The sequence below is a fragment of the Ruditapes philippinarum genome, unplaced genomic scaffold (assembly GCF_026571515.1).
Source record: "Ruditapes philippinarum isolate M1 unplaced genomic scaffold, ASM2657151v2 ctg2143_1_1_1_1, whole genome shotgun sequence".
NCBI classification, from domain to species: Eukaryota; Metazoa; Mollusca; class Bivalvia; order Venerida; family Veneridae; genus Ruditapes; species Ruditapes philippinarum.
Window position 1 is genome coordinate 271,527 of NW_026857690.1, and position 26,101 is coordinate 297,627.

The window sequence follows — 26,101 nt, forward strand, 5'->3', positions numbered from 1 at the left end:
CGTGCGTAAGCATGAAACTTAGACTATAAAATGCAATTACTTTACTTACTTTACTTAATCTGAATAAAACATGACCTGTACGTAGGAATGATTTGGTAAGGTATCTGTAATGAGCGCATTTTTTTTTGCGTTGAGCTTCTCAATTGCTGCATTGCAGCAACATTTGTACTTGTATGCATAAGGTGTTGCTGCCAAAATAAATGGTCATATATTTCGGACGAGCTTCAACGTTTTCCGTATGGATGGCCGAAATCCACGATCATTCTATTCAGTTTTTCACAGACGAATTGGGGGTGAAACTTTAGCCAAAAAAGAGGATCCGTTTTCAATTTTGTATACTTCTAATAATGAGAATAACCAAAAAAAAACGCTGAAATATAAAATACATTATCGCACATAGTACGGTTCAGCAAATAATATAGAACAGATCATTTTATTTTGTTTTGCCTTTTCATTTAGGATAGCATAGGTTCTTCAGTATCTACTAATATATATCTGTGAAAGTATAAAAGGTGTCATTTTCAATAACTTCTTCATCACTGATTGGATAACTTTCAAGGGAAAATTCAATGCCATTTTAATGTTTTCCTGGGTGTAAAATGTTAAAGTTGCAAAGATAGTGTCTTTGATCATGCTTTTTTGATTCTCTTTTTTTAAACGTGGTTCTTTAATGTGCATTATTTTAATTGTTTTCGACGAAGGGGCAAGTCGAAGATTCATTCTTGATTTAATGTTCATTGTATTGACTGTAACTTTTAAATAGTATTGCATTGCTTTTGCGAGATTTACTTCGTGCCAAACGCCACACTTAAACATGTCATGAATGTAAGTCTTTATCAACTCATGCAATTTTGCCTATTTATGAATATTAATCGTCAGTATTCTACACTATCGACACTAATTGGATGTTTGGCTCGATCACATTTGCTAGGGATCTTTCACATTGCTGATGGCGCCAGCACACCGTGTGGATGGCTCAATCACATTTGATTAAATTTAAGTATTTCATTTTTAACCAGGCTCTTTAAAGAGGATGTTAGGATCATGTTCCATGCACGATAAATTGGGCAGATATTTACTTTACAGGACAAAAATCACTCAAGATATTTCTCAACGTAACAGAAAAAAAACACGAGTTAATATTTTTTTAAAGGTTCTTGCAACCTGGAAATTGCATTAAAAATGTTTTTTGTGACGTAGCATTCTTAAATTTTTGAAAGACAATTACGTTTTTAAAAGACGGATATTTTAACAAACTGTGTTAGTCTGTTTCTGCTTTGTTTTGGTCGATGGCTCTTCAACGGAAGTATCGAGGGCTCTCATTTAAACAGATCACCAAAATGTGAAAAAACACTGTTTAGTAGGCGTGTAATAAGTCAGTATACTTGCAAGATAAGGTACGTCAGCGCTATGCTTGCCTACATGTTTTGTAAGTTGATAATGAAATTACCGGGACCTTCATTGCAATCAACTATTCTTACATTACGCCCTGAGTCACGAATTCTAAACAACGTGCAACGCACCGGCGCTTGATCATGTGAATTTATCGTTAATGCATGTTTTTTTATTTAGTTTAATCTCTCTCAATTAATGTATATATGCATGGGCATTTGTATGCAAGAATAAACAGTAAAATGCTTTTCTTGAATAATTGTGGTATGAAACATTCTTTGCTACTAAATCCGCAATTTATAATTATAGGATATAGTTCTTGCTTGCGAAACAAACAAAACATGGACTGAGATATTTGCAATTTCTTCGCTTTGACCGCTTGCATGTATGTAATGATGACTTGTTAAAGTTAAAAGCTTTTAACCTAACATAAGTTCATAAGATCAGTATGAAAAAGAATTCAATAAAGGAAAACAGTTTGCTTTTTATTGTAGAATACAATGTGTTTATTTGGACCAAATGTAAAATATTGTTTTTCAATATTTGCATCAATTATAAAAAGATGAAAATCTGAAACAAAACACAGCATTTATCTTTTTTCTTTTTCATTCTTTCTTTTCAAACAACATTGATAAAGTTTTATTTTTACATAGATGATTAGTAATATGTGTCAAACATTTTATACAACAATCATGAGTAAAGCTAAATTTGTAATTCAAGCAAGTAACTTTGCTTAAAAATGGCATTATTAGTCGCCGGTAGAAACCGGCGACTATATTTGTAACAGTTTAATATTATATCTATGGTAGGAGAAGGCCTTAAAATCTGAAAATAAAAGCAAATCAATTACTGAACAATTAAGGACCACAATTATTTTTCAGAATCTTAAAAATTCAAAAATAAATTAACGTTGCTAAATGAAATGAAATATACAAATATTGACATCTTAAAAAGCAACTTTACAATTTTCATAAAATGAATTAATAACGTATCCCTATGGACCAGTCATTGAATTTAGGGATACTTTTACTTTTTTCTAAGTGTCAAGCGTTGCTATTTTATGATTGATAAATCACGAATGATATTTAAAATGACACATTTAAATTATCTGGTTGTTTTATATCTTATGACACCTATTATATTTCATTATTTTATCTAATTATAAACAGATTCTCCCTGTTCTATTGTAAGAATCACGTGACTACACGTTGTATGTTAGTGTTATAGAATCTATTAATAGTAACAGATTGCTGATAAGACATACTAGTTGGAAAACGGTATGGGGGCTAATTAGATGCAAATGTATAAATAATTACAAAGTTATCTTTCATTAATCAGTTTCATATTTTATATCATTAGAAAGGATTAGTAGATTTCTACATTAAAGAATTAAATAAATTTTCAAAACCTTTTCATTTTATCTTGGTAAAGGGTTAAATTTTGCCCTTTCTGTCAATGTTCAATAGTTTAGTTTAGGTTGAACATCACAAAATAGATTAATGCTAAAGAGGCACATTTATTGAAATAAATAGTGGTAACCGTCGTCTTCGTTATATTCCGTCGATTTCCGTCGCGCAGGTTACCAAAACGGTACGACACATAATAATGAAAACTAATAAAATATCTTTTTGTTAATATTTTATCGAACTGAAAGGCAATTAAACGTTAACTATATCGTATGTAACGACAGGAATATTGATTTCAACTAAACAGCTTATTTTTTTCGATAGCGCAAAAAAAAATAGTTTTATGAAAACTGCAAAAGGGATTTTCAAAGATTCGAATTTGGCCTACTAGGTCACAACTTCGTCCTATACTTACCACATATTAATTAATTTAATATCGAGATCTATACTATCAATAAAATCTTTAGCATAAATCATAATAAGTTACGTAAACTAACGTACGAAATACTTGCTTAATAATCATAGCAGTTCCTTAACAATATTGCTAAGCAAGTTTGCTTCATATATGATGTTTTATTTTGAATAAAACAGTTACTCAACATAAATTGTTCCTCTTTTCTTTATACCTGAAACCATTAATTAAACTGATTGTTTTATATTTATGATAATACAGTCATTTTCTATCCGGCGACTTGATGCTTTAGCATCAAAATCTCTACTTGTTATGATTTGTTGTTATTATTTCCTCCTGTTATAGACATTTTATTTATCATTTTTATACTGTATGTATATTTTATTTATACTTGAAGTAACGAGGTACTCTATTTGTACAAGTTGGAAATAAACTTTTCCTCTTCTTCTTCTATGTCGACGTGTCAAAAGTGTGTAAACAGACCATAAAAACACAATACATTGTACATCAAAATGTTTATAATAAAAAAGTAGTGCTTGACTGAATGTTTACTCTAAAACAGTCAATGACTGGTATTTTTTACTTCTTCTGCTTCCGGCACCATTTAACAAAGTCACCAGCTGAGTTACAACCAGACGCTCCTGACCGCCCATCTTTAGTTACTAAATCTCCATTTTTATCAAGTATCACGAGTGTTGGAATGCCTGTTACTTCAAACAAGCTTGATAATTTTGCCTGCAATACACATGTAAAACATGCTTTGATGACCATAAGAAGAAAATGGTATAAACTGTTAAGCGCATAAATAAGATTATAACTTTTCTAACAATACATGTGAAAATGGTACTGACTCTGATTTGAATAAATGTTGCTTGTTGACATCAGTGTCACCGTGTATATCAAGTAACGCCGGGATTCGCAACTAACGTATAAATCGCGCCGACTCCATGCAACTCTATGGTCAAAACGGTAGCATGGTAAGAAACCAGACCAAAATATTTCACCCTAAATCAAATAACAAGAAATGAATAAGCACATATGGCTGTTATGACATTATACTTAGATCAGCATTAATTTTTTTTCAGGAAAATAAACACTTTGATGAAATGTTTTAATGAGGTTTGAATATAATATTTCAGCAACCGCATGCGCTAATTATCTTTGAATATGATTTACGATAAATATATTGGTTCCTTTACCCTGCGGGAACAAATCGATCGTTACTTTTGTGCACATGTACTGCGTTATTTGCAGATGCGTGCGTTACTGGATATAAACGGTGAGTGTTGAGATACATTACATAATATAACTCCTAACCTGCTGTTGTTTTGTAATTGACCTCAGGAGGGTCGATTTGAATTTGGAACCGTCCATTTCAAAAGTTAAGGGATTTCAAATTACAATAACAAAAAATTAGAGCTATATAATTCCTGATCAGACTGGACAGAACCATTATATCTAAAACAATATTATTCTGATATATTACTAACACTATATCACTGATCGTATAAATAAATAGTTAAAAAATAAAACGTTTCCTACAGAAATAATGACGGTTAGTTTTGTGTTTGAAAGCGGCAAGAGTTATACCTTTCCATCTCTATCATTATATTTCAGTGCAATCCACGGCATTTCTCCAAAATATTCACTAAAGCTGGTTTCGTCCCGATCTGAGCTGATAAATACTATCTGTAGTTTTTTCCCGTCTTCATCAGACTTTGTTTCATACAGTTTCTTAAGATCAGGTGTAAAACCCCTGCAAGGTGGACACCAATGAGCGGAGAAATACAGCCCTGAAAATTGTTAACGCACCCATGCAACGTGTATATCCAGAAACGCAGGAATGTAAAAATAATGCAAAAGTAACGCCAAATCTGTTCAATACTATGGCCAAAACAAGTATCACAGTAAGTTAACGGACCGAATACTTTACAGAAAATCAAAAACGAATTGATTAAGCTAATATGGTTGCTATTGCATTTTACTTTAAAAAATATTATTCACGTAATTTTGTATGAGGTAACCAGCAATGCTTCGGTGCATCATTTACGAATTAACATATAATTTCTAACATTTCGTGTCTTCGATAAGTGAGTATATTATCGTATCTTTATATTTTCGCCTTTGACTTTTGAGGGGCGAATGCACGAAACCACTATATGGCAGAAATCGTCCACCTTATAAACATTTCATCAGCTAAATTTTTGTGTTATATTACACTAGAAATTCGACAAATGTTACGGGTATGCAACATATCTAAAAGAAAACATGTATAATGTACGCTATTGTATTTAAAAATATCGACGAAAACAAAATAAGTCACATTCAATACCTAGCCAGGTCATAATTCACTCGAATGAGCTTGAAAAGGTTTTGATAATAACATCTCAGCAACCGAATGCGCTTATTTTTTTTTATTTGATATACAATAACATGTATGAACGTCAATTTAGTAAGAAGTTGGTAGCTGGTAGTTGGTACCCATTTCGCAATAGAAAAGCACAATTCTGTGTTACTTTTGAACTATTCATTCATTCGTTATTTGCACATTCCTGTGTTACTGGATATACACGGTGACATCTTCAATGTAATTGAACAACAGTTTACCTTGATATAGACTATTCGTTTGAATTGTATCAAAATGAACTACACTTTATTTACTAACATACAAGAAAAAAAAACATATTTTATACATAGTTTGAATTTCGTTTTCCAAAACTCATATTTATACATAGATTCTGCCAAAAAAATCATACACAATTTTTCATAAGAATTTATTCACAATTGTGCAATAAAGATTCAACCTTGGTTTTTCTTTGTGTTCAAACTGGACAGTTAATCCGTTTTAATGTCATAACTAAACATGTGACTGTAAACTGTATCATAGTTTGGGGACCTTTCTGTTGAAAATGTGTCAGAGTTAAATCGTATACATATACATGCACAGTGCGTTAACTGGAGTGCAGGTATTAGTTACCCGCACTCCAGAGCATGCCTATTGATTGGCTAATATTTGCTGGGGTTTACTTATTGTGACGGAAGAGAAAGGGAAAGCGATAGAAATGTCATTTTCAGATGCTCGTTCATTGGTTCCTTTTTTTCTGGGGTTTCATATTGTGACAACAGGGAGCGTGATTTTATGTTTGACTATGATACAAAAGAGAAAGAACATCAAAACACTCGGCAATCTGATTAATACTCGGGGGCTACGCCCCCTCGTACAAATCAGATAGCCTCGTGTTTCGATGCTCTTTCTATTACTTAACAGAACAGCTAGATTTACCGCGGCCGAGTATCTTTTTTTTAATGGTATTTCTAGTTTTCCAATAAATATCATTGTTTAGCTGGTGTAACCATTGACAACTTTTAATTTGTTTCAACGAAAAAAAATGTTTAAAAATTTAACCGTGTGTATAAAAGACTGAAATATTTAGCTTTGATTTTTAATCTTTGTTAACTAAAGATACATTTCCAATTAACCGAACATAAAAACATACCATAATAAAAAATTCTATTATCAAGCAAATGGTTAATCTGTCTAATGAATCGGCTATCAACTTACACATAATAACTTTATAAAAATATAATGAAAATATAATTATTCCAATTAAAGAAATAATAAAAGAAGGAATCTTACCTATATATTCATAATTTTCAGGTTGAAGCTCACAGCCCCCATCTTTATCAATGAGTTGACCGGATGGAAAGTGGGTCCCAAAATCTACATGTGTCATTTTCACTTGTGTTCTGTTAAAGTAAAGTTGACCAACTGAACGAGTAAAAAATAAACACCGTGCTTTATGTAGTTAAAGTGTAAGGTTTAAATCAATGACTCGGGACGAGCACATTTATATGTAGTAGATATATTTTATTCATAGTTGTTTTAGCGTAACCAAGGACGCTTAGCTATTGCAATCAATAGTCAGCCATTTTCCGATACCAAGTTATTTTATCTACATAATGGTTATTGACTCCTTTGAGTTGCTTCAATGAAATGTACTCTAAACTAATATCTAAAGAAGTGATATGATTGAATAGTGAAAATTATTAAACCAAAATGAAAATGTGAAAAAGTTGAACAGTATCGGTCACGCATCAATGGTGCGTCTTTATGTTTAACAAAAAATGTAATTTTGAAATAGTTGAAAGTTGAAATAGTTTATTTTATAATTTTTCTTCAAAGTTCGGCTTTCTTTACAGAATTATTTCAGGCGTTTATAAATGGAATAGTCAATTAGCTACTGCATTAAATGTTATTCAAAACCTGAAACTACCAAGTAAAATATATGGTGTGTACTGATACCTTTTATAAAAATAAAAGAAAGAGTTTTTTTTTACTAATAAGTAGCATTGAAACTCAACCATAATTAAAAGACTAGCTGATATACAGTCTTTAGATTTTGCAATTTGCAATAAAAATAATTAAGGAACAATATTAAATTGCTAAGAATAGCTACATTTTACTATTTTTCGCTCGATTTCTATGAAAGCTTGAAACTTGTTTGAAAAAAGCTGTCGAATTTGAGGAAATATAGCCGTGACACAGAACGGCTTGACCACATGATCACGGGGTTGAGAGGTAATTATTGTCAGATACAAGGTTTTGAAGAAAATGCGACTCAGATCACCTTTATTTAGGTTTATTCAAGATGATAATGATGATGAATGTGATGATAGTTTGATTTTGATAATTATGATGGAGATGATAATAATATTGACAATGTTGAATGTTATTAAGAATTAAGTGATGATTATTGAGGTGATGATTATTATAATTTTGATGATGAGGATAATGATGATAACGATTTGGATGATGATGAAGCTGATCATAGTTTAAATAATTTGAGGTGATTTTGGTGATGATTGACGTATGATGATTTCAATAATGATGTTGATCGGTTGATGATGATGATGATGATGATAGACGTGATATTATTTTTTGTGATGATGACAATGATGATGACTTCAATGATGATAATTGTGATTTTGATGATATTGTTATTTTGATGATAATTATATTGTTTGATAATATTGATTATGAAGGATTTATGTTGATGATGGGCATAAAGGTGATAATAATAGTATAATGATTTTGATAATGATGATGATTTTGATGTTGATGGACGCGATGATGAGTTTGATGATGATGTTGATGTTGTTGACAATGGGGTCGATGATTCTTATGACTTTGATGGTGATGATAATGATGATGACGACGATGATGATGATGTTAGTTATCACTTCCTTGAATTTGTATATAACCGACTTCATGATGGGGAGCGTTATTTGTTGAAGGAAGGCACCACTTTTAAACTGATGCAGATTAAACACTATAAGTTAAGAGCTAACACAGGCAAGATAACACAAAAAGTATCTTTTTGAAGGATAGATGTAAACAGCCTTGGTAAAACAAGTTCAAATAAGTCAGTCTTGTACCATTTTAGAACAGATTGTTTATATATATACATGATCAATAACAAACAAGACACATACACATCTTTTTACACTATTTCTGTAATACGTACGGATGTTTAACCTTGAAATTAAATAATGTTTATTTAAGCCATGAATATCGACCCTGTTCTAGCTTACGATATGAATACAATATAACTTTTAATATACAATTTTGGGTATCGGTATCTATTTCTTTTACAATAATATGATCTACTCTGTGCATGTTTATTTCAAACAAAGTTTCGCCGACAAGACCTTGATTTTTTTTTCTAATCATATTTTATTGCTAATATATACAGACAAAATAATTGATTTCGAAATAACAAATAGCAAAAGGGTTGGCCCAAGTTCGACCCTCCACTGCTAAGACCTTAGATACCATACAAACCCCTAGAGTGACAAAAATAAGTGAAAATAACGTTGAATTTAACATATTTTGGATACAGTAATACATTAAACATTGTTATCAACAATAAATATATTGTGAAAGATAACCGAGAATGTAGATGATCAGATACCGATTTATATGTTCTTTTGTTGAGATATTTACCTGTCTGTGAAAGGTGACACGGATAACTCGTCCTGTCAAATATGAAAGCCATAAATGAATTACGTCCCTTCCATTAAATATGCAAGAATTATAAATAAATATGACAACACTGTCCTTTTCTAATTTAGCATTTCACATCAATATACAATATTCTTAATATAGTCAGACGTGTGTTTCTGTATTCTGTTGAGGTATTTCAAGATTTTGTTTGAATTAAAAAAAAATCCGAAATACCTGTTTGAAAGAAATGTTTGTACAAGTATATTTCTTAATGAGAAATGGCGAATGCACATAGTCATTGCTAAACGGTTAAAACCTTATTAAAATACAAATACATGGAACATTTTATTCTGTTCACATTCAATAGTCATGTGTGTTGAATAATAGAGATATTCTATTTAAAGCTGCATGCCTCCAGATGAGCGAAAATATTTCAATAAAAACAAATTTAAGAAAAATGTACTAAGATTCTAGGAAAAGTAAAATTATTCAAGATTCGAGTAATAATTTACATGTTCTGTGCGATTAATGACTGATTTTTCAGTATTTATAATTATATTTCTACTGCGTTAATTTTTGCATATTTTGTCCTCTTTTTCATAATTTACGTGGGCTGTAAGTGCCATTGATAATTTGCAAATTGCTTCCTTTTGGTTATTTCACTAAATACTACTTTTAAACACATTTTCAAAATTTTCATGAAAGTTAGCATGAATCTGGAGGCGTGTTGCTTTAATAGTTATTATAATTATATTTATCTATCACTTTTCACCCTTAACATCGTTAATGGACTTTTTAGTCTTTTAGTTTTGATGAAACAATCATCCCTTTCATGACTTAAACAAAATATGTACCAACTGAAGAATCGGTAGCCGTAAAAAGGCTGACGGTTAAACTAAGATATCAATTATGAAACGCTATCAATAAAAAGATGGTTGCTTTTAATGTTACTAAATGCAATAACGGTACATCAAATAGTAAATCTTCTTTTTGATTTGAATTTTCCGTTGTAATGTTTTATTAAAATAGTTTAGACAGGAAAGTAGGTAGCAGCGAGTGAGTTAATGATTTAATGATTTACAGGCAGTTTTGCCCGTTTATCCCCTAGCTCACTGGTGTGTTATGTACCCGAGGTTACCTTTAAATCGTTCAAATCTGAATTTGACGACTGATAAAAAATTGACATACATTTAATAAATGGTAGCTTATTTTGATTAGCTATCAGATGTGAAATAGAAAGAGAGATTAAACTGAGGAGGTTCATTATATATATGTTATATATATATGTCTAGCTTCATATATCAAACATGAATAACTTTACAAAATTTATGACATTTGTGGTGGTGTCTATATTGTCAATCTTACCATCAACATCTGGACAGTGTTGTTTTCCTGATCAATGGACTGCAAATCTTGTGGAAACTACCGGTAAATATGAATAATTTTTCATGTAACTAAGATTTATTTTATAATGTAATAAACGCTTTTCTTGATAAAAAATATCTTAACTCTGCACCATCTTTTTGACAACGCCAGTAATGTATATTAAACACGTCTCGTTAATTGATTAAAGAATATCCAGGCATTTCATTTTCACCATGCCTTAACATCTTGACGTGCTAATTTGTCAGGCGCTATAATCGGACCAGAACAGAATAGCACAAAACTAGTATTTTTGATTTGTACATAGTACATCGTCATATACATAATAAATTTCAAGTATTGCATGTACATTTCATTGCAGTCAATATAAAGAAATCAATTATATAAATAATATAAAGAAATCAATAATTAACAAAAAAAAGCAAACGATTCGGACAGAATAAGATAATTACATTATTGTTTTATTCATGTATAAACTACAGGTGAGTACAATCAAGATTTGGACTCGGCATCACTCGCCTATATTAACAGAGAGGTTTACTATGATTATACGGGGAAACAGTTTGCCTATTTGGAGGATAGAGATAACAGGACAGCTCACATAAAGACACAAACAAAAATAATCATCAAATACATAGAGGTAATGTTAGTTAATTACAAAATGATGGTTTCAATTTCAATTTTTTTATCATATTTTCACGGTAAATGCAAGAAAGCGACACTATAATGTACAGGTAGCGTACTGATGTCTGTAATCACAAGTAATCATTTAAATTAAGATGTTAAACACCGGGCTGCAATTTACATGTAATTCACTAAACAATAGAAAATACATACTGAAAATCTATCAGTTCTAACAAAGTTATCTTTATGTTGTTGCACGGTACACATTTAGGCAGTTATCTATTATATTTGTGAAAGATAATGATAATCATTGGAATTATAATAATGATATAACCTTTATATAACAATGTACATGTATATAAGTGTTACTGTTGTATGTTTTTGTATTGTCGTAAATTCATATAATATGAAACAAATACAAATGAAGTATCAAGTTATACATTCATTGCATTTTATTTCTTAACTATCTTTCGTATTTACAGGGTAAGAAGTATACAATTGTATCCAAAACATGTACAGTAGAATCCATAAGTACTAGCATGGAGTCGCCTTGTATACCAGGTACGTAATCCATCTTTGACCTGTTTGAACCCGAAGTGTAGTATTCTGTGCTACTAGTATGGAGCAAGACTTGCACATCCGAGCAGTCCGACTAGGCTCTACAAAGCTTTTGGACATGTTTAAATATTGAAATCCGTGTTAAAACTTCAAAGTCAAAGTAGGGCAAATTCATTTAATGTGAATTGTCAATTCCTTTATTTATATAAGCTATATAAACCGGAAATGTTTTATATACACGTATACATCTTTGACTTTATTTATTTTGACTAATATATTCTTTATTATAATACTACATATTTCTAAAGATGACGCCACTTCGTTCGGAACGCATTCGTACCCAGCTGGTGTCAAGGCGTCCGTTTGGTTTGTACCCGACAAGGTGAACGGTGGTTCAAAACGTATTTCTGTAACTCAAGAAGACTGTTTACCTCTCTCCGAATCTATTATCTCAGGAGGACCAGGTAAGAAGCTACAATTAGCACTGAAGGACATTTAATAAAGGGAAGCTACTCAGTATGACTTAAACAATAATTCAATAGCGAAAAACGTATCGATTCCTACCCTTGATTAGAATTGCAGAGAATCGGTTATTTACTAAATAAAAAAAATATTCTGCACACACACTAGGTAATGTAATTGTATATTTATAATAAAAGGATGAGCAAAGCATCATCTTACTAACGTTGAACACAAACATTTCAACATGTATATATTATATATATATATAATAATACAGACGTGCGTTTTCAAACATCTGGAAACAAAGTGATCCCTCGGAAGCACTTATCACAACAAAATTACATGAAAAATGCAGATTCGGTTTGATTGAGTCTGTACATGAAGGATAATGAATAAGTGCAACATCCCTCACGCTCCTAGCACCGGCTTGAGCGGTTCTCAAGAGCGGTACTCAATTCTCAACACTTAATAGTGCTGGCATCAATGATCCCAAATGACCAGAAACAGTCAAAAAGACAAACTGTTTTTCATCTTCAATGTAACTGCCTAATTCACATATTTGGCAAAGAATTCAATTCCTTAATAACATCAAAAATCACGAAGGGATCAACGTAACAGAGTAAAAGCCAGAAGTTCATTAAATACACGCAGTTAGTGATACATGTCGTACCTTTACAACAGATCTGCTAATTCAAAAGGACCCCAATGAGGTTTTTTGACATGATGGGACTGACAATATTTGTTTCCAACAATTTGATGAAGGTTTAGACCACTAATCTTTTTGCAAAATTTCAGATCTTTCGCGCACTTCTTTTTTTTCAAGAATAATTATTCAATTGTAAAAAAATGACCCAAAAAACACGTTTCACTCAAATCGGGCTAAGAAAAGCATAACAATACGATTTTCAATTTATTTCAAAGTATATTTCTTAACTATCTTTGCATGTATTTCTGTTTAAAGTGCCCCAGCTCATTTATGTTAGAAATTTGAATGTTATGTTTTTAGGCTTTTAAACCTCAGTGAAGTCCCTATAAGTGATATTAGATGTATGTATATTTTTATTCAGTAAATGTGATATACTGTAATAATGATATTAACCCTTTCGCTGCCAGAGGGTTATTGTTTTATTGTTCACCGATTTGCCAGAGGTTTTTCTAAGAAATTACTATATTATTAATTAATATAATTATTATTATTTATTATTAGTATTATAATAATTCTTTATGTTTCCAAATCTGTTAGTATAATAATAATTATTGTCGATGGTATAATTATATCTTTATATTGATTATTATTTTTATTATTATTTTTATTAATTTATAATTATTACTATTATTATTATAGAAACGGCTAAAGCCGTCCATATGTCAAATACGCCGAAAATAACAGGGACGGCTTAAGCCGTCCCAATGGCAGTGAAAGGGTTAAGAACACGTTTTTATTATAGTGGCACGAATGTCACACTCTTGTTATTTCAACATTTTTAGCTACACAGCTAGCTTTCTGGTTTTACTCATCAGCTGCATTTCGTGCCTGAAATAATGCACAGAGGAACACCTGGGGTCTTCCTCCACCAGTAAAGCTGTGTTGGTGCGACGTAAAACCCAGCCTGAAAAAGATAATAGTGTTTTTTTCATAATAAAGGAAACTTCACACATGATACTTATTGGCTTCTTATCTAGACAAAACCAACAGTACATTAATATAAGTTTTCAGAAGGTGAAACTATGTAGTATTATGTGTAAGGTAATTTATACGCCTTTTTCAATACAAATTAAGTTGACATTTAAATGATATTCGTGGCATTTGTCTATTTATATAGACACATTTTGAAATGTTTCAATAATCAGTCACATGTGTTATTTAGCGATGCTGGTGTTTTGTTCGAATTTAATATATATACCGGTATATATAGATGTATATATCAGATATATGTTTTAATTGACAAAATCAACATTTAAAGCTATATTTTAAACTTTCTTATTGAGCAGCTGTTTTATTATCCAATTTATTGTATATAAGATTTATGCATAAAATATTGTTATAATTCAAAATTTTAATGATAACATGGTTGCATGTGTACTATCATAAAATATAAATGGAATAGGGTCTACTAAACTTACAATAATAAAACAAATATTTGATAAGTTTGATATTTATTTCGTAAAATATTGTAAAACATTGTTTACATTTAGGGATTGTTTGGAGCATTATATTTTCAGATTACATATTGCGCATGAGTTTGTATCAGAATGTAACAAAAGGAATTAGTGACCCGACAGCATTTAATATACCAGCAATTTGTAACCACAAAGATACGGTTAGTCGTGTTAATGTATTTTGTAAGTCATCTTTCCCCATAATTGCCCAGATAGAAAAAACAACAATATAACTAGCAAATAAACAAACAAACACTGTTAACAAAGCAATATGAAATCAAGTTTATAATTTGGTATCACTCTGTCACACCATACCAGTCACATACACCAGTCACATACAACAGTAACACCACACCAGTCACATACAACAGTAACACCACACCAGTCACATATACCAGTCACACCACGCCAGTCACATATACCAGTCACATACACCAGTCACATACACCAGTCACATACACCAGTCACACCATATCAGTCACATACACCAGTCACATAAGCCAGTCACACCATATCAGTCACATACACCAGTCACATAAACCAGTCACACCATATCAGTCACATACACCAGTCACATACGCCAGTCACACCATACCATACCAGTCACATACACCAGTCACATACACCAGTCACATACGCCAGTCACACCATACCATATCAGTCACATACACCAGTCACATACACCAGTCACACCATATCAGTCACATACACCAGTCACATACACCAGTCACACCATATCAGTCACATACACCAGTCACATAAACCAGTCACATACACCAGTCACACCATACCAGTCACATACACAAATCACACCTCATCAGTCAAATACACCAGATATATCCCACCAGTCATATAAACCAGTCACACCATACCATTTTAGTCACACACACCAGTAACACTTCACCAGTCACATACACCAGTCCCCCTATGCCATTCACATACCCCAGTCACACCGTAGCAGTCACATACACCAGACACATACAACAGTCACACCACACCAGTCACATACACCAGTCACACCACGCAAGTCAAATATACCAGTCACATACACCAGTCACACCACGCCAGTCACATACACCAGTCACACCATACCAGTCACATACACCAACATACACCAGTCACACCATACCAGTCACATACACCAACATACACCAGTCACACCATATCAGTCACATACACCAGTCACATACACCAGTCACACCATATCAGTCACATACACCAGTCACATACACCAGTCACATACACCAGTCACATACACCAGTCACACCATACCAGTCACATACACCAGTCACACCATATCAGTCACATACACCAGTCACATACACCAGTCACACCATATCAGTCACATACACCAGTCACATACACCAGTCACATACACCAGTCACATACACCAGTCACATACACCAGTCACATACACCAGTCACACCATACCAGTCACATACACCAGTCACACCATATCAGTCACATACACCAGGCACATACACCAGTCACACCATACCAGTCACATACACCAGTCACACCAAATCAGTCACATACACCAGTCACATACACCAGTCACACCATATCAGTCACATACACCAGTCACACCATACCAGTCACACCATACCAGTCACATACACCAGTCACACCATATCAGTCACATACACCAGTCACATACACCAGTCACACCATACCAGTCACATACACCAGTCACACCATATCAGTCACATACACCAGTCACATACACCAGTCACACCATATCAGTCACATACACCAGTCACATACACCAGTCACACCATATCAGTCACATACACCAGTCACATACACCAGTCACACCATATCAGTCACATACACCAGTCACATACACCAGTCACACCATACCAGTCACATACACCAGTCACATACACCAGTCACACCATACCAGTCACATACACCAGTCACACCATACCAGTCACATGCACAAGTTACACCACACCAGTCACATACACCAGTCACACCATACCAGTCACATACACCAGTCACACCATATCAGTCACATACACCAGTCACATACACCAGTCACACCATATCAGTCACATACACCAGTCACATACACCAGTCACACCATATCAGTCACATACACCAGTCACACACACCAGTCACACCATACCAGTCACATACACCAACATACACCAGTCACACCATATCAGTCACATACACCAGTCACATACACCAGTCGCACCATGCCAGTCACATACACCAGTCACATACACCAGTCACACCATACCAGTCACATACACCAGTCACAAACACCAGTCACATACACCAGTCACATACACCTATTACAGACTGGTAAATCATATTTTCTCTCGGTCGCCCACTTTGTCCATTCATTTATTCATTCGTCTATAGGATACTCATCTATTATCCACTTTGTAAAGTTTTATGCTAATAAAGTCAACCTAAAGACTACTACAAATAAGTTGCTATGGTTAAATTTGTTGACAATGTGCGACTTTAGTCAAAGATAATATACAATGTATGTAAAATTTCTAATATATCTTTCGAGATTGGTCCAGTATATACAATGTATATGACATTCTTGGATAAAGACAGTAATCTATATAAACGACAAACCAAAAAGTTTCCTTATGGAAGATTCTGTTTTTTTTTCCAATTAGATGTTAGCATTTTAGTTAGTCATATTTTAATGATTCTGGTGATAATTGATTTACCTATTGGTCTATCGCTAACCTTTAATTTGCGGTTGAAACATTAAAAATGTACATAATTTTGTCTAATGATACACCGTTTTAAAAGAACAATCAATATTACAGTGTATTTTCGTCGATTTCGATGGACTCTCTTATTTGTAGTCTTTTATTTAGTGTTCAGTTTTGTTTTTGAACTGATAAATTTTATTATGGTTTGTCTTTTCAGTTATACTTTAGGAAACACCTGAGATAGATAGATAGAGCAAAACAGATGTGTCTGAGCGCAACTAAAACATCAAATGTTCTATAAATGAAATGCAATATTTTAACTTTGTTTTATGTTATCTATACAAAAAAAGTTTATGGCTCGAGTTTCCTCGATGACATTCAAAAATGATACAGACTTTCTTAACTATTTTACCTAGTGACATAAGAAGTCAATGCTACTTTATGTTGTATACATGTATATTGAAAAGTTAATAAAATTACAATATAAAGCTGTTTATAATACATAGCAAGGCCTGTCAAAATAATATCAACAACTTCTAATTGATAATTGTAATTTGTATCCGGCTTTATAAATAAAATTTACTTGACTTGATTTGTTACAATGTTGTATATTTTCTTCTTCTTATCCGTACTTTATTGACTAGCTAGTAATTGGGTGGCTGCTTGCATACATGAACACACTCAATCAAACCGAGCCTTAGACATTTACTGTTGTGTCATAGTTGGCGACCTTAACAGTTTCCATTTCGACTATTTCATGTTCCTCCAGCTAGCAAGATATTTAATCACAAGATTTGAATGCTGATTTATCTTTTTTTTGTTCACTTGATCCAATTATGAAACAAAGATTGCTTTGAAGGAAGTATATACAATTTAAATAACATAATGATATGTACGCACAATTAAGATTACTATTTTCTGTAAAAAAAATGTGGTTTAAGACTTTTTGTACGAATGAAAAAGACGTCCAGTTGTCAGAAACTTTCACCTTAATCAACATTTGTTCAATTTCTGTACACCGGGTGTATGCAGAATCTGGAATCCAAGTCGCATTTAACGAAAAATACTGACGATACAGGGTAGATTTATTTCAAGCCATTTGGAATATTAAAACAAGAAACATTACACTGTCAAGAAATCGGTAAACACTTGATAAGAAAACATTTCTGAAAAGAAACCTATATTTTTTGTCGTGTTTGAATTTTATATGAAACACATTTTCCCCAAAAATCTTTTGATTTTAAGATAGTTTCGTTTAGGATTATTTTACATTAGAGCGTTTACATGTAACCATATAAACTACCAAACACAGAAAAATGAAAATATTGCTGGGTCAGTTCAATTGTTCAATTGAGCCTGGTCCTGAACTGTTGTGGTAGATACAAGCTGCCGTTCATATCCTGTGGCTCGCTCTGAATTTAACATTTAAATTGATATAGAGTGTAGAAACATCCGCATGATAAAATAGAGAAAATAATAAACCTTTAACCAGGTTACAAACTGAGGTTATCTTTGTATTCAATGTTATCACTTTTTGTTTTGCCTAATGGGTTCGTTCTATCTAAATATCTAGGTCATACAAGAAGTAGTTTATGTAAACTTATTTGTCTTAACTTTTTAAATACCCTGCATGAAAACAAAGGAGAGAGAAGGGTGAGAAAAGAGAAAATAATAAACCTTTAACCAGGTTACAAACTGAAGTTATCTTTGTATTCAATGTCATCACCCATGTGTTTGCTAAATAGGTTCGTTCTTTCTAAATAGGTCATACAAAAAGTATTTTATGTAAACTTATTTGTCATAACTTTTTAAATACCCTACATGAAAACAAAGAAGTGAAAAGGGTAAGATCAATTTTGTTTGCTAAACTAAGGTATGGCAGGGAGGATCGTGAGACTCACAATTAACATGGCACAGTGTACGTTTTTTTACGCTTGTATATTTAGACATTCAAACATGATCCAGACTTTCTTAACTATTTTACCTAGTGACATACGAAGTCAATGCTTCTTTATGTTGTATACATGTTAATTGAAAAGTTAAGAACATTACAATATAAAGCTGTTTATAATACATAGTAAGAACTTTTCACCTGTCTAAATAATATCAACAACTTCTAAAGAAAAGATAACATTAAACAAATGTAACTGCATGCCACTTAATTAAGTAGTAAATTGTTAATTGTAATTTGTATCCGGATTTATCAATAAAATTTACTTGACTTCACTTGTTCAAATGTATTAATGTATATTTTGTTCTTCTTATCCGTATTTTATTGACATTCCATAGCTCGGTATTGGGCGACTGCTTGCATTAATCATTCTTACACGCGAACAGACTCGAACAAACCGAGCCTTTGACATTTTCTGTTGCGTCATAGCTGGCGACCTTAATGGTTTCCATTTCGACCGTTTAGCCAGTAACATATTTTATCACAAGATTTGAATGTTATTTTTTATCTCTTTTTGTTCGCTCGTGCAGCTGGCTTGATCCCATCATGAACAAAAGACTGCTTTGAAGAAAGGATATGAAGTTAAAACAACATAAGAATATGTACGCACACATTAGAGTAATATTTGCTGTAAAAAATTTGATTAAAGACTTTTTGTACAGATGAAAAAGACGTTCAGTTATCAGAAGTTTTCAGCCTTATCGACATTTGTTCAATTTCTGTATTTTTTCAACATCGGGTGTATGCACAATCCAGAATCAAACTTGCATTTAACGCAAAATACTAGTACTGCCGAAACAGGGTAGATTTATTTCAGGCCATTTGGAATATGAACACAAGAAGTATTACATTGTCAACAAATCGGTAAACACTAAATACGAACACATTTATGATTTAATATCACCTAACAATTTTCCTATAATTTTTTGAGTTTAAGATAGTTTGATTTTAGTTCAGGGCTATTTCATATTAAGGCGTTGTCAAACCATATTAGGCGTCAAAACACAGAAAAATGACAAAAATGCAGGTTCAGTTCAATTTAACATGGTCCTAACCGGTTGTGGTAGATACAAGCTGCCGTTTCTGTCACGTTGTTCGTGCTGAAGTGATATAGACTTTAGAAACATCCGCATAATAAAACTTTAACCAGGTTGCAAACTGAGGTTACCTTTGTCTTCAATGTCTATCATCTATGTTTTTGCTAAAAGGTTTCGTTCTTTCTAAATATCTAGGGGTCATACAAAATGTATTGTTGTTAGCAAAACTAAGTTATAACATTTGACGTTCAGCGGTGCCCAATTAACATGGCACATGTACGCTATTATTACGCATGTATATTTAGAATACTTGTTACACATTCCACAGACTCATTATTTTGAATACCTATGGATGACCTCAACATATAGATAATTTTTCTATGAAATATAAAGCTTTATTTATTGGCTCATATCCATTAAATGCTAATGCATAAAATTGTTTTCGCTAAATGTTCTTCACAGGATTCGTTTATGTTGTAGTATATAATATATTGTATGAATAATAGGAGTTGTTACTTTTAATGTATTTGATAATGATAGAGACTGGCAGTACGGTGATACAATATTAAACAATTATAGCTCGTTTTTTTTGTCATTCTACATTACAGCCCTACTGAACTATTGACAAACGTCTAGCCATGTTCTAGAAAAAAGAAGTTTATTTTGTAATCATCAAATTGTCAGTGGTAATTACCGGTTCCTTTTTTTATAGATCTATAGTATTGATAATATTGACCATCATTATGTCCGAGCGATTTTCTACGTTTAAACCTGTTTCCCTATTATTTTCAACTTTTTACGCGTAGTATATGTGTATTTTTGAATATGGTCTATGAGGTTATAACGGATAACAAGGTGTCTTGTATCAAATGTTAAAAGTCACAATAATACGTTGTAATCATAGCACAGACGTAGATTAATTTCAATCATATTGTCGCATAAGTATACGTATTATTTTGCATTTAGGATTTATTTTTGAAAACAGCAGAGTATAAATGAAATATCACATTGATTTTGCTACTTTGAGTTGCTTCTTAACAAGTTTAACCTTTAAATATAGACAATATTTAAATGACAACATTTACAATGCTTTCAGTTTACATAAAAGCATTTAATTAAGTACACCTCCAAACATGTTTTTCTTTCTGCTAATAAAAGTATTCAAAATGGAAACCTAAAAGAAACGCACAGCGCGACATAATTGAAATGTTGCAGGATCGGTTTGACCTGTCAAGTTATAAAAATTATTTCACATGTATATAAAGAAAACCATTATCCATCGCTCGATGTTACTTTATAACAAATTATTTTTTGAATATACATCGTATAAATTGACCACTTTTCACAAACTTTTGCTGCTTTTTCATGTATTTGATTTACTTTATTATAGATCAGAGATGATTATCCATTGACTTAGATATCACCTTTAAATATAATCTCATCACAAAAAAGGAAAATAAACCTTTGGATTACTCAACAACTTATTTCAGCTTTCTATTTTAATCAGTATAATTATGTTATGTAGTTTCTGTTATTATTTATCTTTAGCATCATCATCATCATCATCATCATCATCATCATCATCATTATTATTATTATTATTATTATTATTATTATTATTATTATTATATTAGATCTATTATTATCATTATTATTTTTATTTATTTTTTATCATTATTATTATTATTTTTATTTATAATGTTTGGTATTTTCTTTCGGATTTGCTTACCAATTACAATCATTTAGAATCTATAAAACTTTGTCATTTTGACAGTATTTGTATAAGTGGCATCTTGTCACTTCTAGACATCTCTATTTATAGACTATATGATGTGATGTTGTACACCTACTTATATGACGTTCTCGATTTATTCTTTTGTTTAGTTAGAATATATTCTGTTTAAGAAATAATATATCCCAAACTGTGATTTTATCGCTCAATAACATCACTGTTTGGAGTTCGGATGCGAGGACTTATATCACGAGGGCGTATGCGCATTCGAACGACAAACAGTGATGTTATCCAGAGATAAAATCACAGTTTGGGATATATTATTTCGATTCTAACACGAAATCAAAAAAATAAATGTTGCCGAACCTGATATTAAGCAAAATTGCGCCTAATTTGTTTCCGTACTTACTCTCTGTAGAGGTTACGTCACATGTATAATGATTACGTCAATGTCTAAATATAGAACGTCAAACAGTGATTTAATAGCATAATAATACACACTTTCGGTTCTTCTATGCTCAATAGGGAAAATGCGGGTCGTGTTAGAATTGGTTTTAAACAACACTTAATTTAATCTGCTGTTGTCATTATAATTTTACTCATTTTTATCGGTACAATTATTAACCAAAGTTATCGCAAAATATTTTTTTATTTGTAGACACAGCAATAATAATTGCTTTTTGTCATATCTGTATGCATAATCTATAAATTATCTAAGTTTATTTTAGAAGATATAAAGAATGATAACATGTCCATAACACACCTTAATGCCGTTTTTGAAACAATTATTCCTACATAGATAAAATCTTTCTTTCAAATATAGCTTTCTGTCTCAATAATTTATTTTTCATACATTTTTTCAGATAACGTAACTTATTTAACATTTTAAAACCAAGTTCTGCACATAAATATTGATGTGCAATATTTTACTTTTGACTTTTGACTTTGAATACACATAAATGTAAGCCAACTCTTTAATAAACGAGGTTCATTAAGCAAACCTCATATGTGTACTTGTAGGAGATATTTACAACAGAAATGCTATTTCTTTTCAACATAATTATATTAGCATATACATGTGGTATCAGCTGATACATAAGCACAAGAAATTGTTCCGTTTTGAAAATTTCCGAGAGTGTTACAGACGTCTACATGTTTTTATGAACTCAGTTTTTTTCTGCTTTTAAAACATCTCCCTTACGAAAAACTACTATTTTGGGTTTCATTTACATTAACGTCTAATCCCCATTTATTGCAATATTCAAGAAGCTATTTTAATGAACACTGGATATATAATTAATACCATATCATGATCGAACAAACGTTAACTGAGGCAAATCTATTGAAGGATGATAATTGGAAATGCAGCATATTCCACTTCACATAGGACCGGATAAAGCAGTATTCAATCTTCTCTTCGTTATAAAAATCAGTTATCCAGAAAGTCCTGATAAATGTACTAGTAGCACTATCAAAATGAGTAAATAAAATAATTAATAATATAATATAAATAATAATTATACTCTTGCTATTTAAATTTTTGTTCTAATTGCTCAAAGATATTCATTTTGATGAAAATTTGAAATTCAATGATAAACACAATTACGTTATCAAGAAATACAACCAATAAGAAAAATAATTAAAACAAGTTCGTGTGCAACCAATATTTGACATAGTTAATCTGCTGACAGATAGTTATTATCAACCATATATTTCCGTGTCTTTGAGTGCTCATAGAATGTTGTTACTGATTGCATTGAAATTTACAATTAAACCTTTGATAACCTTCAGAGTAAGATACAATGTACATTAAGGAAAAGTATCCTCTGTCATATGACGGATAATAATTGTTTGCCATATTATCTCTTACCTTCATGATTATTTTGACCTTTTAAAATCATCATTGTAGCAGGCGATAGTTAGAAAACCGGCTGTGATAATTAAGTTTACTATGAACTAAGAAATTAAAGGAAGCATGTATCGCTGTCTTTAACGTAAAAGTTATCCAGGACAGCCGGTAAGTTGTGCCGGCCGCCGAGATATGACGAAAAGATTGACGTCAAAACGAGACAAACAATAAAACACGTTGCATGCATAAAACCAGTTGCTAACCAGTTTAACCCCTATGTAAAATAGCATCATCATATTTGTTTCAGGAAAATTGTATAATGCATATTGATGTTATTAATGTTACATCATTATAGCACCTTTTATAAATTCTAACGGAATATGTCGTTAAATATAGCTTTTAAAAATCTCGAAATAAAATTACCTTTTTAAAATAAAAATTTGTTATTTCAAATATGTAAACAGCAAAACGTCGGCGGTCTTCTAAAACCTCGTAAGTGCAACTTCGCCAAAATTTGTTTTTTCGGCTTATTATAATCAATTCTAATTCCCGCTTATTTTGCAAAAGTACCCTTGGTTATAGCCAATCAGAAACGTTATTTATTCACACGTGATAAAATCACGTATATTGATTGGATCAAATTTTGTTCTTCTAAAACCACGTAACTGCACATAATTTTGCAAACCGGAGGAAGTCTCAGAAAACTCTAGAAAACTCCAAGAAACGTCTACACAAAGGCAAGTATGTTATATATTAGTCCATGTTTTTTCATATTACGTTATAAGATTACTATATATATGCAATTAAAATGAGAAAATCGACTTTAATTTTGCAAATAAAGAAACAGACTGCTTTCAAAACGTATTTTACTCTTACTAAAATAAACAACGGAATTTTCCCCTTCCAACTGTTATATTTGATAGAATAAAATACTGTTTTTAAAATTAGAAATGTGCAAACTTACTCTAAATGTTAGTTTTAATATGATTAATGCATATCCGGCATATTAGAATTTTTTTGTATAGACTATATTTTATTTGCTTTTGTCAGTTACGAGATTTTAGAACTTAACTGGAGTCGGAATGACATCAAAATTATTCTATGATATTGGTAGTTTGCGCTCAAGGTTATTTGGGTAGATAGTTTATTACGTAAATTTAACTATTTTGAATGACGTCATTTTATATTTTAAACACTACACTTATACCGTAAATAGCACAAACATAATTATACACAGTGTCTCTAAATATAGGAATATAAATGTATATTTCTTAATTGTTTAAAAGCTGGTAAGTCTTTTAAAAATTTCTCATTTCATCAGACATATAATTTAATATAACTTGAAGTAGCGCAACCAAGAAAATTTATGAAAGCAGAACCGAATTGATTAAGATTGTTTTTGTCCTTGGACATTAAGGCGAAATTATTCTAAATAATATAAAACATAATAAAAGTATTTTATATAATAGTAGATAACAAAATATTTTTCATTATTTTCAGCTATCTTAACTTGTCATGTCAGGAGATAGTGACACAGAATCAACAGAAGAAACGCAACTTCTTGAATACAAATGTCATATATGCCAATATAAGCCGGATACAAACGTCCTTATACATATGTTGCAACAGATTATTGAAGTTGGACCTTATTTGATTACTCTACCAAACGGACGATATTTTGTAAGGTGCCTTTTTGATGATTGCTCAAGATACTTTCACTTAACATGCATTCATCCAACGTTCCCAGACGAGGCACTTAGCTACTCACATCTTAACGAGTTACAAGAAAACGGCATTCACTGCAACCTTTGTGAACCTGGTCGCACTACAGCTAATCATTAAACATGGCTACTAAGCGTAGATACATGGTGCAGCTAGCTCTTGAAAAAATAATACAGAGAAAGCTGGTTAAGACAGACTGCAATGATGAAAGCTTAGAGGAAACAAACGAGTCCCCTAATGATTCTGAAAAAGATCACTTAAACTCCAGTGGGAGAAACGACAAAACTATTTCTAATAGGACAGCTGAATATAACTCCCATGGTGAAGCTGATCAAAATTCAAGCCACATTACTTTACAAATTCAAGGAACAGAAATAAAAGTAATTGACAATGCTAATGGCCCACAAAAAGTAATAACGGAAAACATAGATGAAGAAACTAATCAAGATGATGTCATAAATAAGAAATTTGGTTTTGACATTAATAACAATGAAGATTCTGATAGCCACACAAGTACTTTAGATGAAATGGAAGAAGAATTTTATGACTACGATGATGATGCTACAGACAAAGACTGGGAACCACCACAGAAAAGAAACCAACAGTATGACAGTGATGAGAATATTGATAACAGTGAAGAACAAAATATGTATCAGACTACTTCACAGGTAAACAATGAAAATACAAAAATTGTCGAGGAAGGTGAAACTGTCGTATTTGAAAATATA

General features: G+C 31.8%; 2 protein-coding genes across 2 annotated transcripts; one reads left to right on the top strand and one right to left on the bottom strand.

Annotated features, from left to right (window-relative positions):
• Positions 1-3,523: 3,523 nt before the first annotated feature.
• LOC132750595 (nucleoredoxin-like) lies at positions 3,524-6,995 on the bottom strand. The gene is made up of 3 exons (XM_060740608.1): positions 6,848-6,995; positions 4,801-5,003; positions 3,524-3,945 (listed from the first exon to the last, which is right to left on the bottom strand). Exons 1-3 carry the CDS (start codon positions 6,942-6,944, stop codon positions 3,790-3,792), a joined length of 456 nt encoding a protein of 151 aa, XP_060596591.1. The 5' UTR covers positions 6,945-6,995; the 3' UTR covers positions 3,524-3,789.
• Positions 6,996-10,400: 3,405 nt separating this feature from the next.
• Positions 10,401-17,656, top strand: LOC132750599 (uncharacterized). Its single transcript, XM_060740611.1, has 6 exons — positions 10,401-10,642; positions 11,080-11,237; positions 11,704-11,782; positions 12,088-12,243; positions 14,465-14,562; positions 17,300-17,656. Exons 1-6 carry the CDS (start codon positions 10,522-10,524, stop codon positions 17,324-17,326), a joined length of 639 nt encoding a protein of 212 aa, XP_060596594.1. The 5' UTR covers positions 10,401-10,521; the 3' UTR covers positions 17,327-17,656.
• The last annotated feature ends 8,445 nt before the right edge of the window (positions 17,657-26,101 follow it).

What these genes read in the sequence shown, in the direction of transcription:
- LOC132750595 (XM_060740608.1), bottom strand. Translation starts at nt 6,944, where the DNA reads ATGACACATGTAGATTTTGGGACCCACTTTCCATCCGGTCAACTCATT. An exon ending in TGAAAATTATGAATATATAG is followed by an intron (nt 5,004 to 6,847) that starts GTAAGATTCCTT and finishes AACAATTTTCAG; the next exon opens with GGCTGTATTTCTCCGCTCAT. An exon ending in ATAATGATAGAGATGGAAAG is followed by an intron (nt 3,946 to 4,800) that starts GTATAACTCTTG and finishes TGTGTATTGCAG; the next exon opens with GCAAAATTATCAAGCTTGTT.
- LOC132750599 (XM_060740611.1), top strand. Translation starts at nt 10,522, where the DNA reads ATGAATAACTTTACAAAATTTATGACATTTGTGGTGGTGTCTATATTG. An exon ending in TAATCATCAAATACATAGAG is followed by an intron (nt 11,238 to 11,703) that starts GTAATGTTAGTT and finishes TCGTATTTACAG; the next exon opens with GGTAAGAAGTATACAATTGT. An exon ending in TATTATCTCAGGAGGACCAG is followed by an intron (nt 12,244 to 14,464) that starts GTAAGAAGCTAC and finishes TTATATTTTCAG; the next exon opens with ATTACATATTGCGCATGAGT.